Source organism: Globicephala melas, chromosome 16, assembly GCF_963455315.2.
Source record: "Globicephala melas chromosome 16, mGloMel1.2, whole genome shotgun sequence".
NCBI classification, from domain to species: Eukaryota; Metazoa; Chordata; class Mammalia; order Artiodactyla; family Delphinidae; genus Globicephala; species Globicephala melas.
Window position 1 is genome coordinate 8752158 of NC_083329.1, and position 27902 is coordinate 8780059.

The following is a 27902-nucleotide window of genomic DNA, read 5'->3' on the forward strand; positions in this document are numbered from 1 at the left end:
GAATAGTTTTCATCATACATAACTGTTTAATTGTTGCCATATCAAAAAAATTGTCTGATTTTCACATGCAAAACACTAAGCAACAAATCTTTTATTATCTATAGAGACTCTTACTACACAATAGAATGTTACTTAATTTTAAAAATTTCAGAATGACTCACATACTTTGAAAAGTTGATTTAAAAAAATACCACATTTAATCTATAATGTACTTAAGAAGTTATCGATCCAGGTATTAGATAATACTTTAACGCTCTCAAAGCAGAAAAACTGTTACCACTAAGCCGTTGTTTGGTTCTCAGGACATGATATAATTGACCAAAGTGGAATCTTAAAGAAATCACAGCCAGAAGCTGCTACTCTTTTACCTCATGGAAGGGAAGGGTGCCATCTTGTGTTCACAAGCTTCCAAACACTCATTGGTTTCACTGCATTTTTTCTTTTTACGTTTTGACTGTGTGTGGAAGAGTCAAGTTAAAGGACTAAAATTTGACTCACCTGTGCAGCAATTCCTATTCTACTTTCATTAAGACCCCCGATGGCGTACTTATAGCCATGTCCAATTTGTCCCAGGATATTGGCTTCTGGAACCTGAAAAGAAAAACGTGCAGTTATTTCTCAATTTAATTTAACATAATTCATTTTGGTAATATATTTTTTAATGCACATATACTCTCAATTTCTGTGATAATTCTCTAGCATGGTACTTATTAAACTCCAAGGAAATTATCTGCTCTGTCTCTGTCTCCCTCTAAACTGTCTCCCACATGCTCTCAGAAGGATAGGACTCAAGTCCGTGCTGTTCACTATTGCATCCTCCAGAGCCCAGCAGAGACGTTCGGTGAATCTAGAAAAATGAAATCTCATACAATTAATCAATATCATAAATGAGTAACAATTTTCCCCGAACTCTTATCTGTATGCTACAATGTATGATAAAATATTAGGAATAGCAGAAAACATATAAGGGTAGAAACATTTCTTCTGTTGAGACTATTATCACAACCAAAATCAGCTGAGGGCCGTGTGCTTGTGTGTGTGTGTGTGTGTGTGTGTGTGTGTGTGTACACAGGCATGTGTACCAAACAGAAAGGAGGAGAGAAGAAATACATAAAACTATTCAACCGTTTACTTGAAAAAAGATCTAGACCAGGTAATTTTAGAAAATGCACTTAGCTTCTTAATATGGGCAGTTAGGAGAGAGAGTGGGCAGAACGGAGAAACAAAAGGGAAATTAGGAGAAGAAAGACAGTTGGGGTGCAGTAGTGAGGCTCACACGACATCCATAAGGACACCCCATAGACACACACACAATCCCCAGTGAGCCAAAAGGTCACATCCTGTCCGATCTATGTAAAGTTCTAAAGCACAGCATTCTAGTTATCTTTTCCTCGTTTTTTTTAAGACTCAACTCTAAACTGTGGGCGCTGCCTGGCTGTTTTCCACTCTCACTGAGCAACACCCCCATCTTGTGGCCTTGCTGGGCCGACACCACACTCCTCGGAAGCTATGTGTGATGCGCAAGTACCGGGTTTATGAAGTATAAATGAGATTAATCCTCGGGCTGGCTCTTGAGGCCAGCTGCTGGGCAGACAGGTTTCCACCTCTGGTCTAAACTCTCGTGGGAAGTACATTTAGGTCATAACCTAACCTAAGATCATCGTTCAAGAGTTTTACAAAGTACTCTCCTATGCACGCCTAATAGTGCGACGGCTTTCTCGCACAGTTATACTTCCAGGCAGAGCCATTCCACATCTAGGATACCCACCTTGACATTTTCAAACGTTAATGGGCAGGTAGAAGAAGCTCTGATTCCCATTTTATTCTCTGGTTTCCCTATATGAAGGCCCTCAGTATCACGATCTACCAAGAAGCAGGTAATTCCTTTATACCCCTGAAATGAAGATTTAAAATGCTATAATCACTTTGATTGATAAGATCCCTTGTTTCCAGAGTTCAAAGTAAACAGAAAACGAGGGACTTCCCTGGTAGTCCAGTGCTTAAGAATCCGCCTGTCAATGCAGGGGACATGGGTTCGAGCCCTGGTCTGGGAAGATCCCACATGCCACAGAGCAACTAAGCCCATACACCACAACTACCGAGCCCACGCTCTACAGCCCATGAGCCGCAACTACTGAGCCCGCGTGCTGCAACTACTGAAGCCCACATGCCTAGAGCCCAGGCTCCGCAACAAGAGAAGCCACCGCAATGAGAAGCCCGCACACCACAACAAACAGTAGCCCCCGCTTGCTGCAACTAGAGAAAGCCCACATGCAGCGACAAAGACCCAGTGCAGCAAAAAAAACAAAAAACAAAGCAAAACAGACTTTAGCAGTAAATACTAATGGACTCAGAATTGCAACATGTGTATTATGAAACAAGAAGTATGGGAGGGCATTAGGTTCGAAATCAAGAACCTTACTATTTATTTTACTCTTTCAGAAACCATTGTGGCTATTAAAATTATTAAGTGACACTAAAGTATTACATGATGAATTCCACATTTTAAATTTAATTTTATTACATATTTTAGTTTTAAAATTTAATTCAATTAAATGCTACACTAGACAAAAAACACAAGATATCTTTATCATTTTGCTATATGTCTATTTTCCAACTGAATAAAACATTTTTAAAAATAAATGTACTATTAAATAGGTAAATTCTTCATTATTAAATAGAAAATCTGAAATTCTACAAAATTTAAGATTAGCCTCCTATATAACAGCTTAGGAGATTAATTAAATCATCCTCCATGTAGCTAATGTTTATTCATGTTAATTGTAATATTTATTTTAGGATATTAGTAAACCAGAGGATGAAAAGATGTCAGTTGTTTAACCTTTTCAGTACTGAGGAGAATGAAGAATTTAAGACTATGTCCTAAAAACGAAATGGAAGTAGGAAAAAAGAAATGAAAAGATTAGGAGGGAAATGGGGAGCAGCTTTGTTTTCAAACTTACAAGAGTAAGGTCTACATTTGCCATCACCACGAAGAGCCCGGCATCCTTGGCATTGCTAATCCACATCTTTGACCCGTTGATGACATAATAATTTCCCTTTTTATCAGCTTTGGTCTTCAAAGCAAATGAATCGCTACCTGCTCCAGCCTCTGAAAGGCAGAAACTTCCCATCTACACATACAAAGAAAAAATTCCAAATTAATACCTATATTTATACTTTGCATAACAAATACCCACTTATAGCAAAATAAACATTTGAAAATCAAACTTTTAGCTACTTCTAAAAGCCTGTATGTATCAAAATAGTAATGGTATTCTGACAGTAGTATTTTCCAAACTATACCCCACTATTTGTCTAAGGCAGATTTAAAGACCTAAGCACACATATTCAATGTTAAGCTTAATTAAATTGGTTTTCATAATTACAGGAGAAAGACATCTCAATGTAAATGAAACTACCAACAAAGGTATTAGACAATATAATTGGGACCAAAAAAGAAATAATTTTATTGTCCAATGATAATTCCCTACATTTCCAACTGGCAAATGAGAGGCAGAGTGTATTTTTCTAGTAGCATTAATTTATTGAGCATTGCTTGAGTTATTAATGGTGCTGTGTTGTGGTCCTGAATAGAAAAGCCAACACTGCGGCTGCTTTTCTCCTGAAAATATCCTATATTTAGAAAAGATCAGATCCATTTCAATAACTCATCTCAACTCACTTGTTCTGTAGCTAGCTTGGGCAAATAGATAGCCTTCTGTTCTTCTGTTCCGTATTTTCCAATTAGCCTGTTAATTATCGTGTTCTGGATGTCACATACCAGAGCCACAGATGCATCAACTTTGGCTAATTCCTCTATCACTAGGATAGAGGAAAAAAATGAAGCTCCCGTTCCTCCATATTTGGTGTCAATTTCAACACCCATCAACTAAAGGAAAAATAAGGAAACATAGATTAAGAAAGTTATTTTTATATCGGACAATTCCTTGCAAGAACAAGTTCAAAAATAATTTGTAACCACATCAGCTTAATTTTAAAATTCTGTATGTATATCTTTCTTTTATTTGGTATGGCTCTTTCACTCTAAGTAACAAAAAAACCTATAACAGAAACTAAATATATTTGCAAAGGATAAAATTACATGCTAGAACTATCATTTGTTTCCTTTTGGGATCTAAAAAACAAAAATAAGAGAGGTAAAATGCTTTGAAGGATACTGGAATGGAATAGTGAGAAAATATATAATTAAGAAACTGAAGAGAGCAGTGGAATATCTAGTTTCATTTAGCGTAATCTCTTCGAGTCAGCCCCCCACCTTGACTCTTTCAGCCGAGATAATAATTGAATGACCATTTCTTTTGGGCCATTTTAGCAAGTCCAGATGGTTAGCAGACCACATGTGGTGGTGTTTCCTAGAACCACACTAGACAAGGCCCAGGTGCCTGGTAAACATGGCCAAATACTGGTCAAGGCTTTCCAGTAACTGCCTGACTGTTCAGTAACCAGTCCTAAGTCTGGAACATGAAACGTCCGTAACGCTCCATTTTTAAGTGTCCTCATTTCAGAAGGAGAATGTGTGCACACATAATTCAAGACCCAAAGCTGTGAACAGGAAAAAGGGCAATGCTTCTTTCTATCCTCTTCAGGCACTCTAGAGTCACACGCGCTGCAGCCTGGGTGTTGCTGTTATATTCTAAGCTGATGGGAAACTTAGCTGATATGAAGTTAGAACCACATGGGGGAGGATACAAAGGCTGAGGGAACCAGAAATGATGTTCTATGAGGAAGAATCCAAGGATTGGGGTGTGCCTGAAGACTGGGGCCAGCATGAGAATATCGGACTATCATATCTTTAACAGCTGTCAGAGACACTGCTTCTCTAAAAAGGTCACCAAATTCCCCTACACTGGAAATATTTGTCAGTTATTATGGCAGGTGATCTTCATAGAAGTGGGACAACAGAAGCCAGGAGTCACATGAGGTCGAGAATAGCTGGTGCAGGATGTGCAACGCAGACCCTCCACGGGGTACGACATGCAGACAGGAGCAGCTGTGGAGGTGGCAGGCAACTCGTCGCTGCGTGCGACCCTGTCTGCAAGAGCTGCCCCTTGGGAGAGTGTTACTCAAGACCTCTCAGAGAAGCCTAGAGGTTCTGCAAACAATGAAGATGAAATCTGGCTGAGAAGTGGACTCACAGATGCCGTTTGACCCACTGTGGCTCCACATCAGATTCCATTTTCCCAAGTTTCATTGCTAAAAGAAAGGTGGAAAAATCACTACAATACATGGTAGTAAAGAAAAAAAAAAGCTGGTATCTTTTAAACAGTAAGAAATAAAACAGGGGGCCTTCCCTGGTGGTGCAGTGGTTAAGAATCTGCCTGCCAACGCAAGGGACACGGGTTCGAGCCCTGGTCCAGGGAGATCCCACATGCCGCGGAGCAACTAAGCCGGTGCGCCACAACTACTGAGGCTGCGCTCCAGTGCCCGTGAGCCATTATCTACTGAAGCCCGCGCTCCACAGCAAGAGAAGCCACCACAATGAGAAGCCCGCGCACCGCAACGAAGAGTAGCCCCCACTCACCGCAACTAGAGAAAGCCCACACGCAGCAATGAAGACCCAGTGCAGCCAAAAATTAATTAATTAATTATTAAAAAAGGAAATAAAACAGTTATGTGGAAAAGGCTAATTTTCAAACAGGATAACAGGACAAGATTTAAGCCAATGGCTTTGGGTAGGAGCTATTAGTTCTGGGATAGCCTTGGTATTCCAAATACAAAATCTTCACACCTATAGAGAAGGGAGAGATGAAGAGTGCAGTGGCTCTGAAATGTTCTCCTTGGGGCTCCCGTGCTGATAACCTCTCCCTTAGAAATCGGCTGCCTTGGTTAATGCGGAATTCAGATATCACCTCTTGTTTTTAAGTTTTCCACAAACACAGGGATTCAGGTAGATGTGCTGGTATGAAGTTTAAAGTAGGGTTTCTTAACCTTGGCATTACTAAGCTGGATAATTCGGTCCTGGCAGGCTGTCCTGTGTACTGTGGGATATTTAGCAGCATCTCCAGCCTCTATCTCACTAGATGCCAGCAGCACACCCAGCTGTGACAGCCAGTGTCTCCAGACATTGCCAAATGTCCTCTGGGGGACAAAAACAGCCCCCAGTTGAATACCTCTGGCCTAAAGAAATCGCTCTTGCTTCTAGCCTTTTACTTAAAAAGCACAGTATTTCTAATTTAAAATGTTAACTCAATTAAAATTTTTTAACTAGGATCTCAATCTAAAAGAGATCCCAGATAATTCTGATTAGGAAATTATGCTATCATTACAATTCCTAAATTTAAAAGTATGCATACATTTTAATACTGGAAGGTATTTATGGAAGTTTGAAATTGGAAGAATCATTAATTATATACCCCTTGTTGAAATAATCCTCGTATTACTGATTTTTCCATTTTTGAATCTTCATCCATTTTTGAAACCAAAGGAGCAATCTGTTCCTGGGCAAATTTTTTAACTGTAGGGAAAAAAAAAATACTGTTAAGTCTTTATTTTATTAATATGACATGTATTACTGTTTTCAAAAAAATTTTTTTAATTAATGTCAAAAATTCCATTCACAAACTTAGATGAATACCTCTCCCAATCATGCCACATGTCATGTGATCTCACATTGTAGGCCCAAGTAATGACCAGAGGAATACTGTGGTGAAATTGAGAAGTTCACTCACCTGTGCTCTTTATCATCATCTCCTCATCTGTAAATGTTTGCAGAGGGGCATAGGGTTGTGCCTTATTTGTTGTTTTGAGTCTAGCTTCTGACCGGGAAGATTTTAGGACATGAGGAGGATTTTTCCAGGAAGACAGGCAAATTGGGAAATTTCTTCTTAGCTGTAGGAACAGTCCCCATTGAATAAGGAACACACACACAAAAGGGAAGAAAAGTACTGGAACATCAGTTTCTTTGGGAATAACTTTATAACCCATTCTTATAACTTCTTTCAGCAAAATAAGGGAGATTGGGACTTCCCTGGTGGCGTGGTGGTTAAGAATCCACCTGCAACGCAGGGGACATGCGTTCGAGCCCTGGTCTGGGAAGATCCCACAGGCCGTGAAGCAACTGAGCCCATGTGCCACAACTACTGAAGCCCACACGCCCTAGAGCTCATGCTCTGCAACAAGAGAAGCCACCGCAATGAGAAACCCGCGCACTGCAGCAAGGACCCAATGCGGCCAAAAATAAATAAATAAAACAAATTTATAAAAAATCATAATAATAAGGGAGATTAACCTGGCACATTATTTTAAGATTCACCGTCTTGTAACCAAAATCGCAAATTGGTTTGTTAACATATATCTCCCTTATCCGGCAATGAGCTGTTCTGAATAAACACATTCCCAGATAATTAACTTCTACCTTCAAGGAAACAGAACTTTCGTGGTGGAACTCATTCTTAAAATGTCACACTTCTCTAACTTCTTGGATAAGGGAAACCGGACTTCTAAGAGTACTGACTGCCCACTGTGAAGAGAATTCTCTCGTGGGGCAGGAATGAGTGAGGGCACAGGGGCAACTGAGGGAGCAGAGCGCCCCAGCCCACCGTGCCTGGCTGCAGGCAGCTGTGCTTTTTTGGTTTCCATGGCCAGTTTTGTTTTTTCAGCTTCTCATTAGTAAGAGAGCATACGGGTTAAGAAGAAAATGGGTTCTGGAGCCTGAAAGAACTAGTTTCAGTCTGATATTTACTATGTGATCTTGGGCAAGTGGTTTTTAACCTCTCAGTTAAAATCTCTCAGTCTTAGTTCCCCTCCTTGTAAAGTTTTGTATTAATAAAGCAATTAATGAAGCAATCCTCAACAAGGGTTTAGTGTGGGACCCACCGTACAGTAAGGGCTCAGAAAACGGAAACGACTAATTCTACTCTGATCCCTAAGAACACAGTCGTGGTGGTCATAACAGGAGTCATGGTTGTAACTTAGTTAAACTGCAAGGTTAGCTCTTCCTGCCATTAGTGTGTCCCCCTGTTGCAGGGCCCCAAATCCTTCAAGTCAGCAAAGGATTTGCTACAATTTTGTTGAAAAAAAGAGACCATCCAATTTCGAATGCTTGTTATACCTTCCCAATATTATTCTGTAGAATTTTAGTACAGGGGAAACAAATGAGGAATTAGTCTTTCCCTGAACATAAAACAAAACAAAAACATGCCAAGTGAAAGAAACCAGCCACTAAATATCATATATTATATGAGTCTATTTATAAGAAATTTCCGGAATAGGCAAATCCATAGAGACACAAAGTAGAGTGGTGGTTGCCTGGAGCTCAGGGTAAGAATGAAGAGTGACTGCAAAAGGGCACAATGATCTTTTTGGGGTGATGGACATGTTCCAAAACTGGATTGTGGTGATGGTTGCACACCTCTGTATATTTACTGAAAACCACTGTATTATACTCTTAAAAATAGTGAATTATATTGCTCTGTAAATTATATATCAATAAAGCTGTTTTAAAAACTAGTGTTTTCCTTTCATTCACCAAAAAAAACCCCAGAATACACTGAGCATCTGTCAAATGCCTAAGAGCACATGTAGGGATGAAGTTCACCAGCTTCTGAGAAGCTTAGGATCTAGTTAGGACAAAATACAGTGCATGGAACAGGCAAGAAACAAAGTCAAGCTTTGCAGATTAAAAAGCAAATGTAGTAAGATGCTGCAGTATATTTTCTCAATAGTTTTGAGTGTACACTGAAAAGCTTATTGATAAAAAGAGAAAAAAAGAAGCAAGAGTCACCATATTTGAAACCATTGTTAATCTCCCCTACATATCGGTCAATCTTTGCAGTTCTGTGTCTTAGATATATTCTGCTTTGGATTCACCTAGGAAAAAGGAACACTGGCCAGTCAGAAAAAAAAAAGTGTCTGTCTCAATTTTTCTAGCTAATTTTGTTTTGAGAATAAGGAGACAGATAATTCAGGGCAAAGTTGCATGGAACATTTTTTTCTCATTAAAAGACAGAGCTGGGACACGAAAACTTTGGACTAGTTAAAAGGAAGGGGGCGGGGGCTTCCGTGGGGGTGCAGTGGATGAGACTCTGTGCTCCCAATGCCAGGGGCCTGGGTTCGATCCCTGGTCAGGGAACTAGATCCCACATGCCTGCCACAACTAAGGAGCCCACCTGCCGCAACTAAGACCCTGTGCAACCAAAATAAATAAATAAATATTTTTAAAAAAGGAAGGGGGAGACATGAGATACTGTCCTCTTCCTGATGAAACAGACATGAATGAAAAAGCAGGGTAAGGAGAAGCGAGGTAAGAAATGCAAATGTGAAGGGGCCTAGGCGAGGGGACGTGCAAGGGAGTGGTGCCAAGTAGCAGGAGGAGAAAGAGTGATCAGGAACAGCAGCAGGCACAAAGCGGGAAGAAGAATGGGAGAACGGATGCAACTAAGTGTGGGTGCGATTTTGCTCAGTGGCTGGATGGGGCGCTCAATATGTATCCAAATGAATGAAAGAATGGGCCAGGCCATCTTCTCCACAAAATGCTCATGAAACTTGCCTATTACATTTCAAAAGCTGCAATACATTGCACACATTTCTTATTTCTAGGGGAGATTTACTTCACTAAACTCACTACAGAATTCGTTGTGTCTCTTTGTCAATATATCACCTTTCTACCGAAGTTTATCTTTAGCAGAATGCCCAGCACTGAGAAACAAGCCAGTGGGTCTCACTACACCCATTTCTCCCTGCTGACACAACTGTGACCCCCTTAGTCTCAATATTGCTACTGACAAAGTAGATGACTGTTCAACACAGAGCAATTACTTTAGACACAAGATAAGAGAAGCAAATGTACTTTAAAAAGTGGTATACAAGTGTAGGGGGAGATTATTGAAGATACTTATCATAAAATACAGTGGCTATATACGATAAGTGAATGGAATCCATTTTTAACCGAAGCATTGAAAGATAACACCTATCCTTTTTGGCAGAAAAAAAATTTCCTTTTAACATGACAGCTTTTAATAAAGGAGATGTTTCCTTGCCTTGCCTTTAACCGCTCAGCCCAAGGTTTCCACGATGATTTTCAACTGTCCCCTGCCCTTCAGTGTTGACCTCAGCCTCTGCAGATTTGGTGCCCACTCCATCAAAATGATTTTCCACAGTTATAAGCCATTGTACCACATCATCACATTTTTTTGTATAGAGCAGCAATTGCTACTTGAATGGAATAATGGTTATTTATGCCTTGCCAAATACTTTTCGAAGCTTGAGTCTCATCTGTTTCCTACTCAACTGCCTAGAGTTCTGTTGCACCCAGAAGTCCTAATGATCAAATCTGGGGTCTGCAGACTCCTAAAGGCAGAACAACAAAGTCCACAAACTTGGATGGGGGAAAAACTATATTTTATTTCATGAACCTCTAACTGAAATGTAGCATTCCCTTTGATTATGAATGTAGGCAACAAGTTACAGTAGTACTGAGTTATCTGTGACTGTCACTAAAAGAAATTACAGATATTTTTATATCAAATAACAGTTGAAATACTGTTGGTGCTCATCACTACTTCAAAATTATAGTAGTTATTCAAACTGCTGTCAGGTCTTATTTAAGAAGCACATAGTCCTATATCGCAATGTAAAATATTTTTATCACTTTTATTGTAACTGATTTCCTCTGTGATCCTATATATTTAAATTTATGAATTTTAAAACATTTTGAGAAAAGGTCTAAAAATTCGACTGCACTGCTGTTTACTTTCCACAGATGGCACAAAAACAGGTTAAGAACACCTGACTGCTGAGTGTCCTGGTGAAACTTTTGCTAAACTCATGTGAGTGGATCACAATCCTTCTCCATTACGTTCCAGTACTGTTCGAAACATCCTTAAAGCGCGTCAAGTCAAGAAGCTTTCGCATGTCTGAATGGTAAAAAGAAGACACAGGAGAGGTGCTGCGATCAACTGCGAAGACCCACCTCGGCTTTTCCAAAGGACAAGTTCTGATAAAACAAGAGGGCTTCACCTTAAACCGCGACAGTCATTGGTTCCCACCACATGTGCCCTCCTGGCTCTCCTCACTGCATGTGTGCATGAATGTGTATTCTTTTTTTCGTATTTTGATTCCATTCTAGTACCAGAGTTCACAGGGTTCATTCTAGCCAGATTTTCTTATGGTAACTTCTGACACTGAGAAACCTGCCTATGACTCATGATCTAGGATGAATTTGCTTATTCAAACCTAGTCCACATATAAAATCATTTCAGAACTGCTACATACCACTGTGAGAATCAAATTAATCAGAGAGCTGTGTCCAGTTCTGTCTTTAGCCTCATGGTTCCCAGTCAAAACATTGTTTCTGAAAGTTCTTTCTTCCCCACCCCTGTATCTCAGTGTGGTTGTGTGATTCACTTGTAATGATTCTGGGACCAATTCCAACATTCGAGAGGCTTCCCCACACCAACAAGCAGTTTTCCAGCGCCAGTTGAGTGCCCTACCATTCAACTCAATTCTGACACTATCTACCTGTGAAAGCAGCTCTTTTGCCCCATTCCTCCCCGCCTCTAACCTTCAAAAACCTAAATACAGGAATGAGAGCACTAGGCAATTTAACCTAACTCCTGGCTTCTGCTCTCCTGAATGCACACCATGCCTTGCCTAACCTGTTGATCCTTTTCCTGGAAAGAATAACTAGCTCCTACCCCCAACATCCCCCATAGCAATCCTGCAGGCAGATCACTGGGCAAGATAACAGTGAAGAGAACCAGAGAGCCTGCACACAATGGAGAATGATGCAGAATCCAACCTCCTGCCTCAATGATTCACTGAGATTCTTCCCCCTTTTTTCCCTTTAAAAACTGTCACGGCTGAGCAGAATCTTCAGAGCTGGTCTCGGGACATGAGCCCACCTTTTCCCCAGATTTCCAGCTTTTCTGATTAAAGCATCTTTCCTTCCTTCTGACACTTGCCTCTCAATTATTGGCTTTTAAGTCGTGAGCAGCCGAACCCGAGTTCTGTAACAGATTTTGGCACCAAACGTGGGGCTGTGCTCTTGGGGCATCTAGTTGCTTCTGGCAATCCTGAGTTGGAGCTGCCAGCTGCAGTGACTTGCAGGGTTGACCTCGGTGAACAGGCTGTCAGCCAGCCCTGACACGGGATTCTCAAGTAAGTTCCAGCAGCTGCTGGAAGGAACTATTCATTCCAGGGATTTTTCCTGCCTCTTCCCCTGCTTGGCCAGCTGCCAATTTTCACTTTTGGTCAGTGGAAATGGAAATGTGCACTTGGATGAGCTATAAGCTCCAGGACCAGTAAGTGAAGACTGGACTTGGTTTTCTCTGCCTGTTAAGAGAAAAAAGTTTTCTTGGATAGCTGCTTTTGATAACAGATTGTGTGAGTTTCTTTGCCTTTAAGTGATCTGTATTTGCTTTTGAAATCTTTTGTCACTTTGGTTACCTAGAGTTTTGAAACTTTTTGATATCTTTCACAAACTTCTCAAATATCTACTTAAAGTTCCTTTGCCCTCCAGCTAACTTTGGGATGTTTCAGAGGGGCCTTGAGGCATTTCAGAGAGAACTATTTAATAGTATCATTTTGGTATGTTAAATTACATGGAGAGCATTACCACGAGTGATAAAACTATTTAGAATATACTGTATGGATAAATGCTATTAATACAGACATTGTAAAAATTATATAAAATTTCTGAAATTTGGATATGCCCTGGTATATTATAATTCTAGTTGTTATCTTAAAATGTCGTATGTCACAGCAACTTGGTTAAGCTTCTTTGTCAAAATCATTGTAATCAGATCTTTAACCTTGACTTTTTAAGTCCCTTATCATTCAAAGACACTTAAACTGATGCTTGGCAAAACTGCTTCATCTTCAAGAAGATTTATAGAAAGGACTTTTTGACAAGTCCAGTTTTTTGATAACTTTTAAATCATACTGCTGAACTGGGTAAGATATTCAAAAAGTCTAATGGAAACTCTGATTTCATAAAACTGTTAACAAAAAAGGATTAGTTACATAAACTTGAGTAAACTGAATATGGTTATAATTTTTTTGGTTTTGTCTGAAATACTACTGGCTTTTAATCTGTATTTTTCCAGATGTAAGGAAACATTTCCCTTAAGCTCATCATGACTTACAGCAATTTGGTAAATTATCCATTTGTAAGCAGAATTGAAACATTTACTTTTTCTGTCTGATCCCTCCAGAGACTGGAAACTCTTAGGTTCCCAGCAGCTTTATCAGAGAAATTAGGAAGGCCACCTCCTTACAGATACAAAAATCTCAAGGTATTTTGTGAACCTCAGGAAGCAAGGAATTCACCGCCATCTGTAAGGCAAACTCTTTGCCCCTGAGTTGGATGACACCTGGAGACCGCAGTGTCAGATCACACAGGTTAAGGGCTCAGCCCCACGACGGCCCACACTCCACATCCCCACACACCAACTGCAAGCCCAGGTTGTCACCTGGGCTTCAGACCCACTAGCTATACATGGGAAGTCCCCATTCCCCCTCCTTGGGTTCATTTGATTTGCTAAAGCAGCTCTAGAGAACTTAGAAGAGCATATTACTTATGGGATTAATGGTTTGTTATAAAAGGATACTACTCAGGAACAGCCAGATTGTAAGCAGGTAGAGTAGGAGGTCCCCAGAGAGAGAGAACCAGGTATGGCTTTCTTGACATGAGAAGCCACTTTTGGCCTAAGCCATTTTGTGATCTAAGCTTGGCCACGATGCTTGCACTAAAACATGTCTAACTAATGATCTTAAGGAAAGTGAGTGAATGCAGGAAAAAAGGAAAAGAAGTCAAGAATCCATAGATCAGTGATAAAATAATCCCAAGGTCCTCTTCAAGGGATATGCATCACAAACTGACACATATCTTTGAGTTCTGCAGGAACTAAGGGCCCCATCCAAGAAGAGGATGATGTTGACCTTGTCTGACCCTTCAGTCAACTAAAGCTTGGACTCTATCAACCTTTGCCCCAATTCTATGTTAATTCTCCTCTGCTCGAGCCCCCTCATGAATATGCAGGTAACCTTAGCATAAAAGTTCCCCAATTTTGCTGTTGGGAAAGATCTCCTTACTTAGCAGCAAATAATAAATCCTTCTCCTGATCTTTGGCTTGGTTGTGAGAAATGGAATATTTCCTGCCATATCAGTAAACAAAGGATGTCAGTCATCAGCACTTGCAGCCCTCCAAAGTGAGCTGGTGAGCCCTGAGGGAACTCAGGAAAAAAGAATACCTGCCACCTAGCCGCCATCAGACTGCAGCCACTCCCTACGGTGAGCCCTGAGGAAACCCAGGATGTGAAAATACAGGATACTGGTCCCAGCTAGCTGAGGTGCATATCAAAGGAATGATTTCAGTGAGCCCAGACTCTTGCATCTTCCCATACAGTCCACAATTGTGTCTTCTGGCTCGACACCCACCAAGAGGTGAACACAGTTTTTCGGGTAACAGGATAAAGAGATGTATAGGGCAAGATATGGGGACAGGTATCAGAGCTTCCATGCTCTCTTTCCAAGAGAACCACACTCACAGCACCTCAATGTACTCACACCAACTGGGAAACTCAGAACCCTGTCCTTTTGGATTTCTATGGGGGTTTCATGTGACCCCTGATTCAACCTCTAGCCCCTCTTCCCTCCCAGGAGGTTGAGTGGGACTGAAAGTTCCAACTCTCCAAGCCTGTGGTTCATTTCCCTGGCAACCAGCCCCCATTCTTGGGTGTTTCCCAAGTCACCTCATTAACATAAACTCAGGAGCGGTTGAAAGGAGCTTGTTTTGAATAACAAGACACCCATTTAATCTTTAAGGCTCTGAAGTGATTTCAGGAACTGAGGACAAGAGACCAAATATTTTAACAAAAGATGCTCCCATTGCTCTTGTTACCTAAGAAATCCCAAAGTTTTGGGAGCTGTGAGCCAGGAACCGTGGAGAAAGACCAAAACATACATTTATTGTTACAGAGAAAAACCACAGGTCCAAAATGGCATCACTTGTGCTAAAGTGCATGATATCAAACCTAGATTTAATACGTGACCTAACTGCAGTTTTGACCTTCCCCGGAAGTATAATCCAGAAAATTTGGAATTTTCTGGTCAGTACCAATGAGACTGTCTGTCACTTGGGCCCTCTCCATCCCTCTCACCAAGAGGAAGCAGCAGCAATGTACCTGATAAAAGAAAAAAAACACCTGGGTGCACGCCTTCTCCCAGATGTCTTGACCCCAAATAGCCCTTTCTCTTCTTTTGCCCAACCCTCCTGTTTATAGAAAATCCTTCCATTTTGAACAGCTCTTAAGAATGACCTTCTGTTTACTAGATGGGATGCCACCCAATTCATGACCATTGAATAGAGCCAGTTAGATCTTCAAATTTACTTGGTTGAATTTTGTTTTTTAACATTATTATAAATCACAACATCAGAACTCGTAATACAGTGAGATTCATTTACCACAGCCTGAATTCCATCTTCCCTCTACATGCTGGTTCGATTTTATTTTTATATATAAAATAACATTCACCTTTGTGGTGTATGGTTTCATGGGTTTTGACAAATTCAGAGTTGTGTATCCAAACACAATTCCTCACAGAATAGTTCCATCCCTCCCCAAATTCCCTCATGTTGCCCACTTTGTAATCAACTCCTTCCCCTATTTCGTTGAAGTACAATCAAAACTCTAACCAAGAATGTGTCCAATGATTACCTTTTCCGAGCCTGCATCCAGAAGACTGACGCAGACACACACACGCTCACAGCCTTATAGTCACCGACCTCAACCTGCTCTTTCTCGTTCTCTGAAATGATTATCTCAGAGCACTCAAAGCTTCACCCCTCACTGGCAGCTTATAACCTCTTCTACTAGAGAAAATAAATGCCAACAAATGGGAACCGCCTCAACTTTTCACCACCAACCCCATACATTGTCCTGCACCTGCACCTATTTTTTCTCTTCCCTCCTAAGGCCAGTCCCTCTACCTCTTCTCTGGATCCCACCCCTCCAACCTCTGCAGGGTGCTCAGCCATACTTTTGTCTTCCATGTTTTTTCCATTTCTCCCTGCTCTAATTCTGACCATGTGAGCCATCCTTGAGCCTGGCATCTGCCTCCGGTGACCAGCCTCTCCCCTTCCTTCCTTCACAGCCACACATTGCTGAAGAGTTGCTCTACTAGCTGTCTCTACTTCACTCCTCAGCCCACCCCAACATGGCTCTGCCCCCCACCAATCAGCAGGATCTCCTCCGTTCGAGATCAAACATCTCCATGCTTTTCGGAGTTCAATTTATTCACTGCAGCTGACTCAGTTCAGCTGAGCGCCCCCTCCTTTCAGATGCTCCATCTCTCCGACTCCCAGGACCCTCGGCTCTCATTCTCTTCCCATTCGTTCCCGCCCCACGTTCCTCAGCCCCCTCTAGCTTCTCCCTTGCGCCCCATTTGACCCTGAAGTGTTGGGGAAGTTTGACAAAGACTCTCCTTAACCAAAGGAGTCGAGCTCCTCTTTCTGCTAGGTCCCAACCTTGGGCTGAGTTCAAGTGCCCCTCTATCCAGTTTTAGTAAGAATCCTGCTGGGACAGATTAATGAAAATCCCCTATCCTTGGTATCTCATCACTTTGGTCCACCTTTGGCAAGATCCTGTAGAGCGTGGGTCTAGCAAGAATCCCCCTGATTTCTGCTGTTTTCTCTTTTAATTTTCCACCCACTGACCCCCACCCTGCTTCTTGGCTATAAATATCCACGTGTCCTTGTATTTGGAGTTGAGCTTTGATCTCACATCCCTACTGCAAAACCCCAATGCAGTAGTCCCTTCCTGAATAAAGTCTTCTTTACCATCTTTTACAAGGGTCATGAACTAGTTCTTTTCTTTTTTTAACAAGCTGTTGTAGTGGGTGGAAGGGAATGGACGGACCCTTACACTTTATGGGTTAGTGTAAAAACTGATGTAATTATAAGGCCAGCAGGTCCGGGGAAGGGCCCAGGGAACCAGACGGAACCCCCGCCAAAGTGGCTGATGCAACCGACACCTGACATTGCCACAACACCCAAAAAGGGCTGCTTCACACAGCAAGCACCTCCCCTGCGTCCACCCCTATAAATTTTGTTCGCGCCCACGCCCGGGCGCGACTTCTCTGGCCCCTTTCTCTCGGACCAGTGAACCTCGCCCGAGAGCGTTCCCAAATAAAGCTTGCTTAAGCTCTCCTCCATTTTTTGGTGCCGTTCCTTACAGTAATTACTGTCCTAAGTGATAGTAAAGACAGACATACATGTCCTGAGGCCCAGCAATGCCATTTGAATTCATATGCACAATTATAAACATGCAAAGAATGAAATGACATCTGAAATGGTGAAAAATTAAGAATCTAATTATCAACAAAGGAATGCATAAGTCGTGGTATATTGATTTAACAGTATATTTTACAACAGTTAAAGTGAACTAGGGAGCTACATATATCAACATGGATAAGTCTTGAAAATATATTAAGCACAAAAAGTACTTTGCAAAAGGATTTATTCAGGGAGACAGCGTTAATGCACACTTTAAAAACACCAAATGTTAGTATATATTCTCACTGATACACACAGATGTAGTCTAAAGACAGGAAGCATACACATCAGCCTCGGGAGTGTCGTTATGTTGTGATTTCTCTAGTGTTAGGATTCCCACTCTCCTTGTGTGAAACTCACAGCAGTTGAGGTATGTTCAGTAAGTCAAGATGGATTCATGGCAGAAAATGTGGAGTCCCAGCGTCTTAGTGTGATAAATTAAGAGTGCTAAGGAATTTGTCTGGTAAAGCCTGAGGAAAACCATCACTGAAACAGAAGGAGCAACTGCTGGAGACAAGACCCCTTGGGCACCATGACCATTACACCTACTGGCCGACTCCTTAGAACACTGAGATGACTTGAAGGGTCTTGGTTGGAGGACCCGACTCCTCGCTGCTGGGCTGTTGCAGATGGACGCTGCCAGAAGGCCCTGCTGGAGCAGAAGGCGACTTTGCCTCCATGCTTGTCTCCACACCCGTTGCTGGACCAGGACTGCCACTCATGCTGAAACACCTGCTTTCCGGACTTCTGGGAGTGCTTGTTATCCTCTTGTCTAGTTTCCCTACTTTGACTAACCCGTGCTGTGTGCTAATTGTGTGCAATAAACTGAGATCAGCTACCTTTTGTCTGATCTCCGGTCCTGTGATCCAAAACTGGCCTCACTGCTGGGCCCCGGTTACAAGTTACTTCTGTGGAGAGGGTGGAAGTGCAGGGTTTATGTCGGAATTGTTTTATTTCTTAAAAAAAAAAAAAAAAAAAAAGACAGCAAAAGCAGCTTGTGTGGAAATGGGTGCCAGTTGTACTATTTCTCACACTTACCTGTGTTATTAGAAATATTTAATAATAAAAATTTTGATGTTAATATGTTTTAAAATGAATACCTGAACCACGTATTCTTCGGGCTTTCAAAGTAGGCTTGTTTTTAAAAATGCTAGATGTAGGTCTTAAATAATATGTTCAGCATCACACTACAGAACAATTTTATGGACTTAAGAACCTAACTGCAAAATATAATTATACATAATTAAACTAAAGAAACTAGTTTATCCTGGGAACTTTTACCAATGACTCTATTAGTGTCTTTGAAACAAGTCCCCCTGAGATTTAAATCAGGGGTTGCCACTCTTGGCTACATACCCAGATCACCTGGGGGCGCTTAGACTAAAAGATTTCAGCCCCACCAATTCAGACTCTCATCTAACAGACTTAGGATGAAGCCTGGGCTTCTGCATTTCTAAAATGCTCCCTGAGGTGTGTGAGTGGAAAAAAAAAATTGTTGCCTGCCAAATCAGTAAACAAAGGATGTTGCAGCCATCAAGCCATCACATTACAGCCACTTCATTGGTGAGCCCTGAGGAAACTCAGGAGACAGCACAGGATACTGGCCCAAGATAGCTTAGGTGCATATCAAAGGAATGATTTCAGTGTGCCCAAAACTCTTGCATCTTCCCATACACAGAAAAGTGCTAAATTCATTAACTTGAGATGTTTGGTTTTCTTTTAATTATCAGCAATCTTTTGATGTTCTTACCACCTGGTCTTTGGTGCAAAAACCCCTATATATCTTGGCCCCTCCCTTACCTCTTTGGAGCAGTCCCTCAGAGTGATGAGAGGCTGTCTCCCCAGCTCGAAGTCCTCAGAATGTCCGCTGAATAAAACAGAATTCTCATCTTTTAGGTTGTGCACTTTTTCAGTTGACAGGTGACTCTCATATGTAGCATGAGCTGGAATCTGTGTTTACATGCTTGACTCATGTCACCCCTTATAACTTTCAAAAGCCAAATTATTCACTTGTTGAACAAATGATCCACAACTGCACCTTCCCTGCTCCCCCTTCACCATGTCCCCAGTTGTCTTACTTAAGAATTTTTGGTTTGAACAGGTAACTATGTTCAAAAAAGCTGTCGCCCTATTTCCCATCCAGCCCACTTTCAACATCCTCCATAGGGGATAGGGGAGATCCTTATGTATCCTTTTGGTATTCTTCATATACAAACATAAGCAAGTAGAAATATAGTTGCTTATTTTCCTCCTGGTCCTTCTAAGAGAGCATACTATGTACCATATTCTGGCCTATTTATTTATTTATCTATCTATTTATTTATTTCCCCATGTAGCAATATATTCTGGAGATGTTTCTAACATGTAACAGAATTCCCTTTGTTATTATAAGTAATGCTGTAACAAGGGAGCTCTTTGTTGTGAATGTCTATCTGTATCTTGACTGTGGACTTGGTTACACAAATCTACAAGTGATAAAGTACCACAGAACTATATGTACACATTTCTTGGGAAGAAAACTTCTCTACTGCCTTAGGTTCTAATGGTAGAGGTTGGGTGGGGGGAGTAGGAAATGACTGACAATAAATGGATTTATAGGAGAAAAGACAGTTTCTTTATATCTACAGATGTACTTTCAGGAGGCTTTGTTTAAATTTAGATAATGTTTCTTTCTTGTGGCTGCTGAATGGTCAAATGTTTTAGGTTTAGAGTAATTTTCATACCACTTTGTTGGGCTATCCTTTCCTTGGCGTTACAATAATATCAATTTCCCGGTTTCAATAACTACTACTGAGATACAACCATGGGAGAATCTGAGTGGATAGGGGGACCTCTCTCTACTATTTGTATTTACGCAACTTCCTATGAATCTAATTACATACTGCAAAGTAAAGTTTCTAAAAAAAAATGCTGCAATGAATAACTTTTTTTTTAATGAATAACTTTTGATGTACATTATTTCACATCTGTAGCACAAGCTAGAAGAGGGAAATCTCTGTCAATGTTAAAAATAAATTCAAAATACTGACAAATTTTCTCTAATTGTCCTCCGTAAAAGTTAAACCATTCTCACGCCCACTAGCAAATATATAATGGTGCCTGTTTCCCTAGAATCTTGCCAAAACAGCTTGTAGGCCAGTTTTTTTATTTCTGCATCCATCTCATAGGTAAAAAAACATTGTATCACAAAGTGTTCTTATAGCTGTCTTTCATTTACGAGTTTGCACCCCTTTTCATACATTTAAGAACATTTCTAATTCTGTTTTTGTTTATTCATGTCCGGTGCTCATTTTCCTATTCAGTTTTTTTTTTTCCTATTGATTTCTAAGAGCTCAATATAAATTAAGGAAATTAGCTCTTTGGTGACAGGTGTGAGCAAAACACAGCGCTTCCCTCATCATCCAGTTACACGAGGGTAAAGTCGCAACCCACTATAGTCTCCCACCAACGGTGTACCCTAAACGTAATTCAGACTTTTTTAAAAACCTGCAGGCTCAATGAAGCAATCTGTGCTTTCTACAAAAGGGTCCCTAGATGGATATATTATCTCAGGAAGAATTTCAGTGACCCCAGATTCTTCCTGTGCATAAAAAAAAGCACTAAAATCATTAACTTGAGGTATTTGTTCCTTGTGGTTAGTATTAGTCTTTTATCAAGATGTATGCTTGACTGCATGTCTTTCCCCGCCGAAACCTTCGTATATATGGTGGCTCCTCCCCTACCTTTTTGGAGCAGTTTGTTTTGAGCTACTCACTGAGAGGCTATCTCCCAGGTTTAGTCATCAGTAAGTCCCTGATCTCACAACTCTCATGTTGTGCATTTTTCTTTAAGTTGACAGAGGAGCTGCAAATTTTTTTCAACCACTTTGTCATTTGTCTTTTGATTTTGCGCATATTTTTTTGTTTTGTCTATCAAAAGGTTTTGATGTTTATGTTGTCAAAATTATCAATTTTCTTTGATTGACGCCTTCCAGCTTTAAATTAGGATGACCTTCCTTACTCTAATAAAGGGGTTTACCCATGTTTATTTTTAGAATTTTATGCATTCTATTTTTACATTTAATCTGAGTTTTTATATAGGCTAAAGATAACAGATGCATGAACAAAATTTTTCTTCTAAGTCCTTTTTGACTTAATAAGTCCAAAAAGCTCATATGATGATTCCAGAGCTAGATAATTAGAGTGCTCACTCTTGGTAAGCACATTTTGATGGTATTTTTAATGTCCTCTTGCAATGAAGCAACTTTACAGATCAAGGAAAGGTAAAATAATATGTTATAATTAAATGTGAAATGTTAAAAAAAAGACAACAGGCCCCAAATGGAATCACTTGTGCTAAGCCCACATCACCAGACTTAATACCTAAATTAATTAGTTTCAACTCTTCCCAGGAGTGGAATCTTAGACCAGTCAATATGGAATTACCTGGTCAGCACTAGTGAGGTCATCTGCTTGACAGACCCTGCTGTCCCCTAAAGGAAGGTGACTTTGCCCCAATCATCTCCCTGCTAGCAACTTTCTAGCCCCACCCCCTCCTGCCTATAAGTCTTTTATTTTGTATAGCTCTTTGGAGCTTCCTTCTGTTTACTAGATGGAATGCTGCCCAATTCATGAGCTGTTGAATAAAGCCAATAAAATCTTTAAAATTTATTCAGCTGAATTTTGTTGTTTTAACAGTAAGATACTCAAAGAAGGATCTTTTAGCTCAAATAACCATTCTCCAAGTTGCTGGAAACTAAAGAATATTTTAAAATTAAATTAACACAGTGAGATATAATTACACACCTATCAGAATGGCTAAAATAAAAAAATTACCGACAATGCCAACTGCCGGCAAGGATGAGGAGAAACTGGATCTCTCATACACTGCTGATAGGAATGTAAAATGGTAGGAGGTCATGTTGGAAAACAGTTTCGTGGTTTCCTATAAAAATGCAGTTATCATATGATCCAGTAATTGTACTCCTGGGTATTATCCTAGAGAAACGAAAGCTTAAGTTCAAATAAAAACCTGCACACAAATGTTCATAGCAGCTTTATTCACAATAGTCAAAAACTGGAAACAATCTGGATGTCTTTCAGTAGGTGAATGGTTAAGCAACCATGGCATGTCCCTATCACGGTGTGGGGACCCACAAGGAACCTCAGATTCCAATAAAGATTATTCCAAGCCGAAGACATTTGAGATTCAACAGATGCAGAAAAAAGTCTTCTTATCTGACTAAAAGAAGCAACACTGGGAAATGAGGCTACTGTAAATCCCCTCCTGGGGGACTTTATGGAAAAGACCACTCATACTTAAACACTGTTATCATCTTTCTTACCTCATATCTGTTCAAAAATCTGTTTGGTCTTTCCTAAAGAACGCTATTTGTTTCTCCCATAGAATCAATTTCTCCCCCCTCCCATTTCCCTACTAAGTATATAAACCTTTAACTTTATTTAATGAAGCTACTTCTTTTGTTGGCTTCCCTATGCATATCAAGTAAACCTTTTCCTCAGGTTAATCTGTCTTCTGTCAGTTTAATTTGCAGGCTCCACACGCTAAACCCAAGAGAGTAGAAGTTTTTTCCTCCTTTACAATGGAATACTACTCAGCAATAAAAAGGAACCAAGTATGATTCAGGCAACTTGTTTGAATGTCATAATAATTATGTTGAATGTAAAAAGCCAATTCCAAAAGGTTACAAATACATGATTCCATTTACCTAATAATCTTGAAATGATACCATTATACAGGTGGGGAACAGATCAGTGGTTATCAAGGGTTAGAAACAGGTGGGGTGGCGGAGTAGGGATGTTGTGTAGTTATAAAAGGGTAAAACAGGGCTTCCCTGATGGTGCAATGGTTGAGAGTCGCCTGCCGATGCAGGGGACACGGGTTCGTGCCCCGGTCTGGGAGGATCCCACATGCCGCGGAGAAGCTGGGCCCCTGAGCCATGGCTGCTGAGCCTGCGCTCCACAACGGGAGAGGCCACAACAGTGAGAGGCCCGCGTACAGCAAAAAAAAAAAAAAAAAAAAAAAAAAAGGTAAAACAAGGGCTCCTTGTGCTGACGGAACTGTCCTGTAGTTTGACTGTAGTGGTGCATACATGTGATAAAACTGCACAGAAGTGTATAAATTTATGTGTAAAACTGGAGATACCTGAAAAAGATTGATGGTTTGCATCAATGTCAATTTCCTGGTTGTGATACTGTACTATAGTTTTGTACGATGTCACCTTTGGGGCAAATTGGATAAAGGGTGTGCAGGATCTCTTTGTATTAGTTCTTATAACTGCATGAGATTCTACAATTATCTACTGAAAAGAAATACTTTTAAAGAATTGTATCACTCCTCCCCCACACCCAAAAAAGTAAATTAAATTCCTTTAAAATTAGAGAAACCAAATGTTGTAGCTTTAAAATTATAGGAATTGGTATGGTTTATGAGAATTATAACAATGATTTAGAAGAATTAATGAATAAACATTTTATTTCTTATGCTAAATACTGTGTACTGGTTGTTTAAAAGACATATATTTAGGAGGTATTCCAAAAAGGAAGTAGTAGTAGAAAGAAGGTCCTTCATGTCAAGTTTTTATATAATAAATAGGAGATCAAACACCAATGTGCTTAATTATGCTCATCGCTTGTTACCGCTTTAGGGTAATTAACCTAAGCAAAATGAGAACAGTGATTTTCTGATGCTTTTATGCTCCGTGGATGTAAGGGTTAACATTGCATATAAACAGTTCTGCAATAGGCCAATATTTAATACAGAATTTAGATTTGACAGCTATGGCTCACTGTGTAATCAGTAGATGTCAGAACTACACTGGACACACTTTCTCCTACTGCCTTAGGTGCTGAGGTAGGCAGTCATGCCGAGGCAAATTTCCCTTATAGCAAAGAATGATGACGAGGAGGTGTGATGAGGATTTGCTTATAAAGGGGAGCAGAATATGCCACCCCTAAATATGCCACTTTGGCACACTGATCATTTTTTTAAAATAATTATTTATTTATTTTTGGCTGCATTGGGTCTTCGTTGCTGTGAGCGGGCTTTCTCTCTAGTTGCAGCGGGCGAGGGCTACTCTCCATTGCCCTGTGAGGGCTTCTCATTGTGGTGGCTTCTTTTGTTGCAGAGCACAGGCTCTAGGCACGCAGGCTTTGGTAGCTGTGGCGCGTAGGCTCCAGAGCGCAGGCTCAGTAGTTGTGGCGCACGGCTTAGCTGCTCCGTGGCACGTGGGATCTTCCTGGACCAGGGCTCGAACCTGAGTCCCCTGCATTGGCAGGCGGATTCTTAAACACTGCGCCATCAGGGAAGTCCCCACACTGATCATTTTGAATTAAAGATATTTAAGAAACAGCAGTGCAAGAAGGATACTGACCTCCTCTGTCCCCCCTGAAAACAGGAAATAATCTCCCCTGTGAAAGGTACTCTCCCTGTACCGGGAGGGTAGAAGGCATCCTCATCACCAGAAACAGGGAACTGAGGGCAGAGAAGGCTGTATAAACAAAGCTTGTTACTTCTTCACTAATTAGCTACCCCAAGCCCAAACCTCTTTTTCTTGTCAATTCTTCACAAATGTACCGTTTCTTTGTCTAAAGAGCATAAAAGCTTCAGGTTTTGGTCACTTCTTTGAGTCTCATATTTTTTATGGGCTCCTTTAAGTACAAAATCTGTTTTTCTCCTGTTAATCTGTCATGCCAATTTTTTTTTTTTTTTTTTTTTTGCGGTACGCGGGCCTCTTACTGTTGTGGCCTCTCCCGTTGCGGAGCGCAGGCTCCGGAAGCGCAGGCTCCGGAAGCGCAGGCTCCGGAAGCGCAGGCTCAGCGGCCACGGCTCACGGGCCCAGCTGCTCTGCGGCATGTGGGATCTTCCCAGACCGGGGCACGAACCCATGTCCCCTGCCTCAGCAGGCGGACTCTCAACCACTGTGCCACCAGGGAAGCCCTGTCATGCCAATTTAATTATCAGACCAGCTAAAGAACCTAGAAGGGAAAAGGGGAACAGTTTTCCTCCCCTATACTTATTAATGCTGTTTTATCCTTCAGGGTTTATATGTTTTTGTTCAGTAAATTACACAATACTTATTTCTCTATGCCCTAATAGTTCAAGGACTCCCAGTCTTCTACTAAGCAACACTTTACTGAATTCTGACTAAACCTGGGATGTCCATTTTAAGATCTGACTTAAGTACTGCATACCTGACTTTAGATTTTAAAAGTTGATCCTGGGACTTCCCTGGTGGTGCAGTGGTTAAGAATTCGCCTGCCAATGCAGGGGACACGGGTTCAGCCCTGGTCCAGGAAGATCCCATATGACGCGGAGCAACTAAGCCTGTGCACCACAACTACTGAGCCTGCGCTCTAGAGCCCACGAGCCACAACTACTGAGCCTGCGTTCTAGAGCCCGCGAGCCACAACTACTGAAGCCCGCGTGCCTAGATCCCGTGCTCCACAAAAGAGAAGTCACCGCAATAAGATCGTGCACCACAACCAAGAGTAGCCCCCGCTCGCTGCAACTAGAGAAAGCCCGCGTGCAGCAATGAAGACCCAACACAGCCCACCCCCCCCAACCAAAAAAAAGAGTTTGATCGTTTCTGTTTTCATATGCCCAAGCCAAAACTTTGGCACCAGAATCTCTCTAATCCCTGCTTGCTTCCTCCCGAAACAGTAGCTTCTGTTTTCAGGTATTCTCGAAAACTACTAAACAGGTAACCTTTCCCTTCCATCAGTCTCAGGCTCCTCATTCCAGCCCCTAGTAGTTCCTAACAGTATCACCACCTTCTAGAAGAAGAGTAGACTGCCTCAGGAGTAGGCTAAATAAACCAAGACAGGGTACAGTGCCAGGAACCAGCATAAAGGAGACCTGTTTGCCTTCCGTGTGACCTTAGCCAAGTCAGCAAGTTCTCTTTCCCAAACTACCAGTGTACAAAAACGAAACCAGAGACTAACTTCCCTTTATTTCCAGAGGAATCTTAAAAGGTGGGATTATTAATGAACTTTTTTTTAAAATTGTGCAATTAACTTGGGTCCAATACCTTACCAGGTACTGGGAATTTCTTTGACCCACCCTCCTTTTCAGGGAAACCAGGCTGGTAGCAGAAAGAACAGTTAAGATAGAAGTAAGGACACCTGAGCTCCAGACCAGGTGTGGCATATTCCAGTGCCCCCAGGTGAACACCAAACTGAGTCAAGGGAGCACCAGAACCTCAAGCAGTTCTTCATGGTTCAATGGACCGAGTTCATGTGCTGCCTCAATTTTCAATCCGTATCTCCATAAATTGACCCTGGGTTAGGGGGCTGTATTTTGAACTTCTCAAAAAACACTTGCCTCTGCTTTCCTTGGGTTGTTTCCTTTACATGGCACAAACTCTGCTTGTATTTTTGCTCTTAAGAAAGGACTGAAATATCTCTCTACTTCTTTTGCTCCAATTCTGAATAAAGCATGTTCGTCACAAAGCCTCCTCTGATAGCCTACATTTATTCTCCTTTTGCTTTGCCTTTCTTCACCATTTACCCAGAATGGTCTGTAATGTACTCCAAAGGCTGACTTGTACCCTCCTGTGCTTCCATTCCCTCACACGCCCCATCCCTCATCTGTGGCTTTGCCTGTCTCCTACTTCTCTAGCTCTTATTTTTCTGCTGCTCTCCAGATCCTCCTCCTGCCCAGCTTCCAAAACTCTCCAGGGGTACATTTTACTGACACTTTTTAAAGTCTAAAAGAAAATTAATAAATTTTCCTTCTGTTACCCCTAAACTACGTTTCCTCCAGACATCCCAATCTTTGCCCACCACTAAGCCACTCCATTTAGAAAATGTGGAGTCCATCTAATTCCTCCATCTCAAGGTAATTAGCAGCTCTTCTCAAGTCTATTAATGTATCTTCCTCGCTAACCGTCGGTGGTATCACCCTAGCTGAGGGCCTCATTACACCACAGGTGAACTTTTGAAATGGGTCTAAGTGGTAGCTGTGCTTTTGAGTTCCTTCTGCAAGCTACTGACCATTTAGCTTGTAAAACTCTTTGGCAAACAGCACCTCAGAATCTCAACCGCTCCTGTTGGAATCTTGAAGATCGATTCGTATAGTCAACAAACTGGGTACAGCAAATAGGTTGAGAGTTTTTTACCAGGTTGTAAGGAGAACGGTCCCTTCTTCCCACCCTTCTGGAGCACACAATAGTACAGGTCTACACCAGCGGTACTCAATCAGGGGCAATTTTGCCTTTGGTTGTCACAACTCCGGGGTGCTAAACATCCTACAGTGCACAGGACAGCCTCCCACAATTGAGATTTGGCCTCAAATGTCAACAGTGCCAAAGCTAAGAAACCCTGGTCTAGCACTTAGGAAGAAAGGAATCAAGACAAATGGGAAATGTAATCATTGGGGAAAAGCGACATCAGAGAAATGACATCTCTACAAAATGCCTCGAAAGATTCAAGACTCGGCAGCTTTCAGGACCCAATGGCCTGCAAAAGATACCTTGCAGCTGTGTCTCTCCGACTCCATGCAAGGTGATTGCTCCGTCAAAGAAGCTTCTAGACCAGCCCCTAGCCCCCTTCTCACCAGCTGCCACTCCCAGCCCTCCTTACAGAAACTGAGGCCGGCTCGGCGAGA

General features: G+C 41.3%; 1 protein-coding gene across 6 annotated transcripts in view; it reads right to left on the bottom strand.

The window, feature by feature from the left end:
• The window catches only part of ACADSB (acyl-CoA dehydrogenase short/branched chain), a 42764-nt gene that overhangs the window by 14520 nt on the left and 342 nt on the right, over positions 1-27902 (bottom strand). For 4 of the 6 annotated variants that reach the window (XR_004034183.2, XM_060286389.1, XM_060286386.1 and 1 more), the window contains exons 2-7: positions 6693-6852; positions 6378-6478; positions 3686-3892; positions 2964-3134; positions 1769-1894; positions 499-591 (exon numbers count right to left, since the gene is read on the bottom strand). Coding sequence is in view for 5 of the 6 variants with exons in the window: in XM_060286389.1 (XP_060142372.1) it covers positions 499-591; positions 1769-1894; positions 2964-3134; positions 3686-3892; positions 6378-6478; positions 6693-6852 (858 nt within the window). In the remaining variant the exon portion in view is untranslated. The remainder of the gene's footprint in view (positions 1-498; positions 592-1768; positions 1895-2963; positions 3135-3685; positions 3893-6377; positions 6479-6692; positions 6853-27902) is intronic. The other 2 variants (XM_060286388.2, XM_060286387.2) reach the window with 1 other exon arrangement.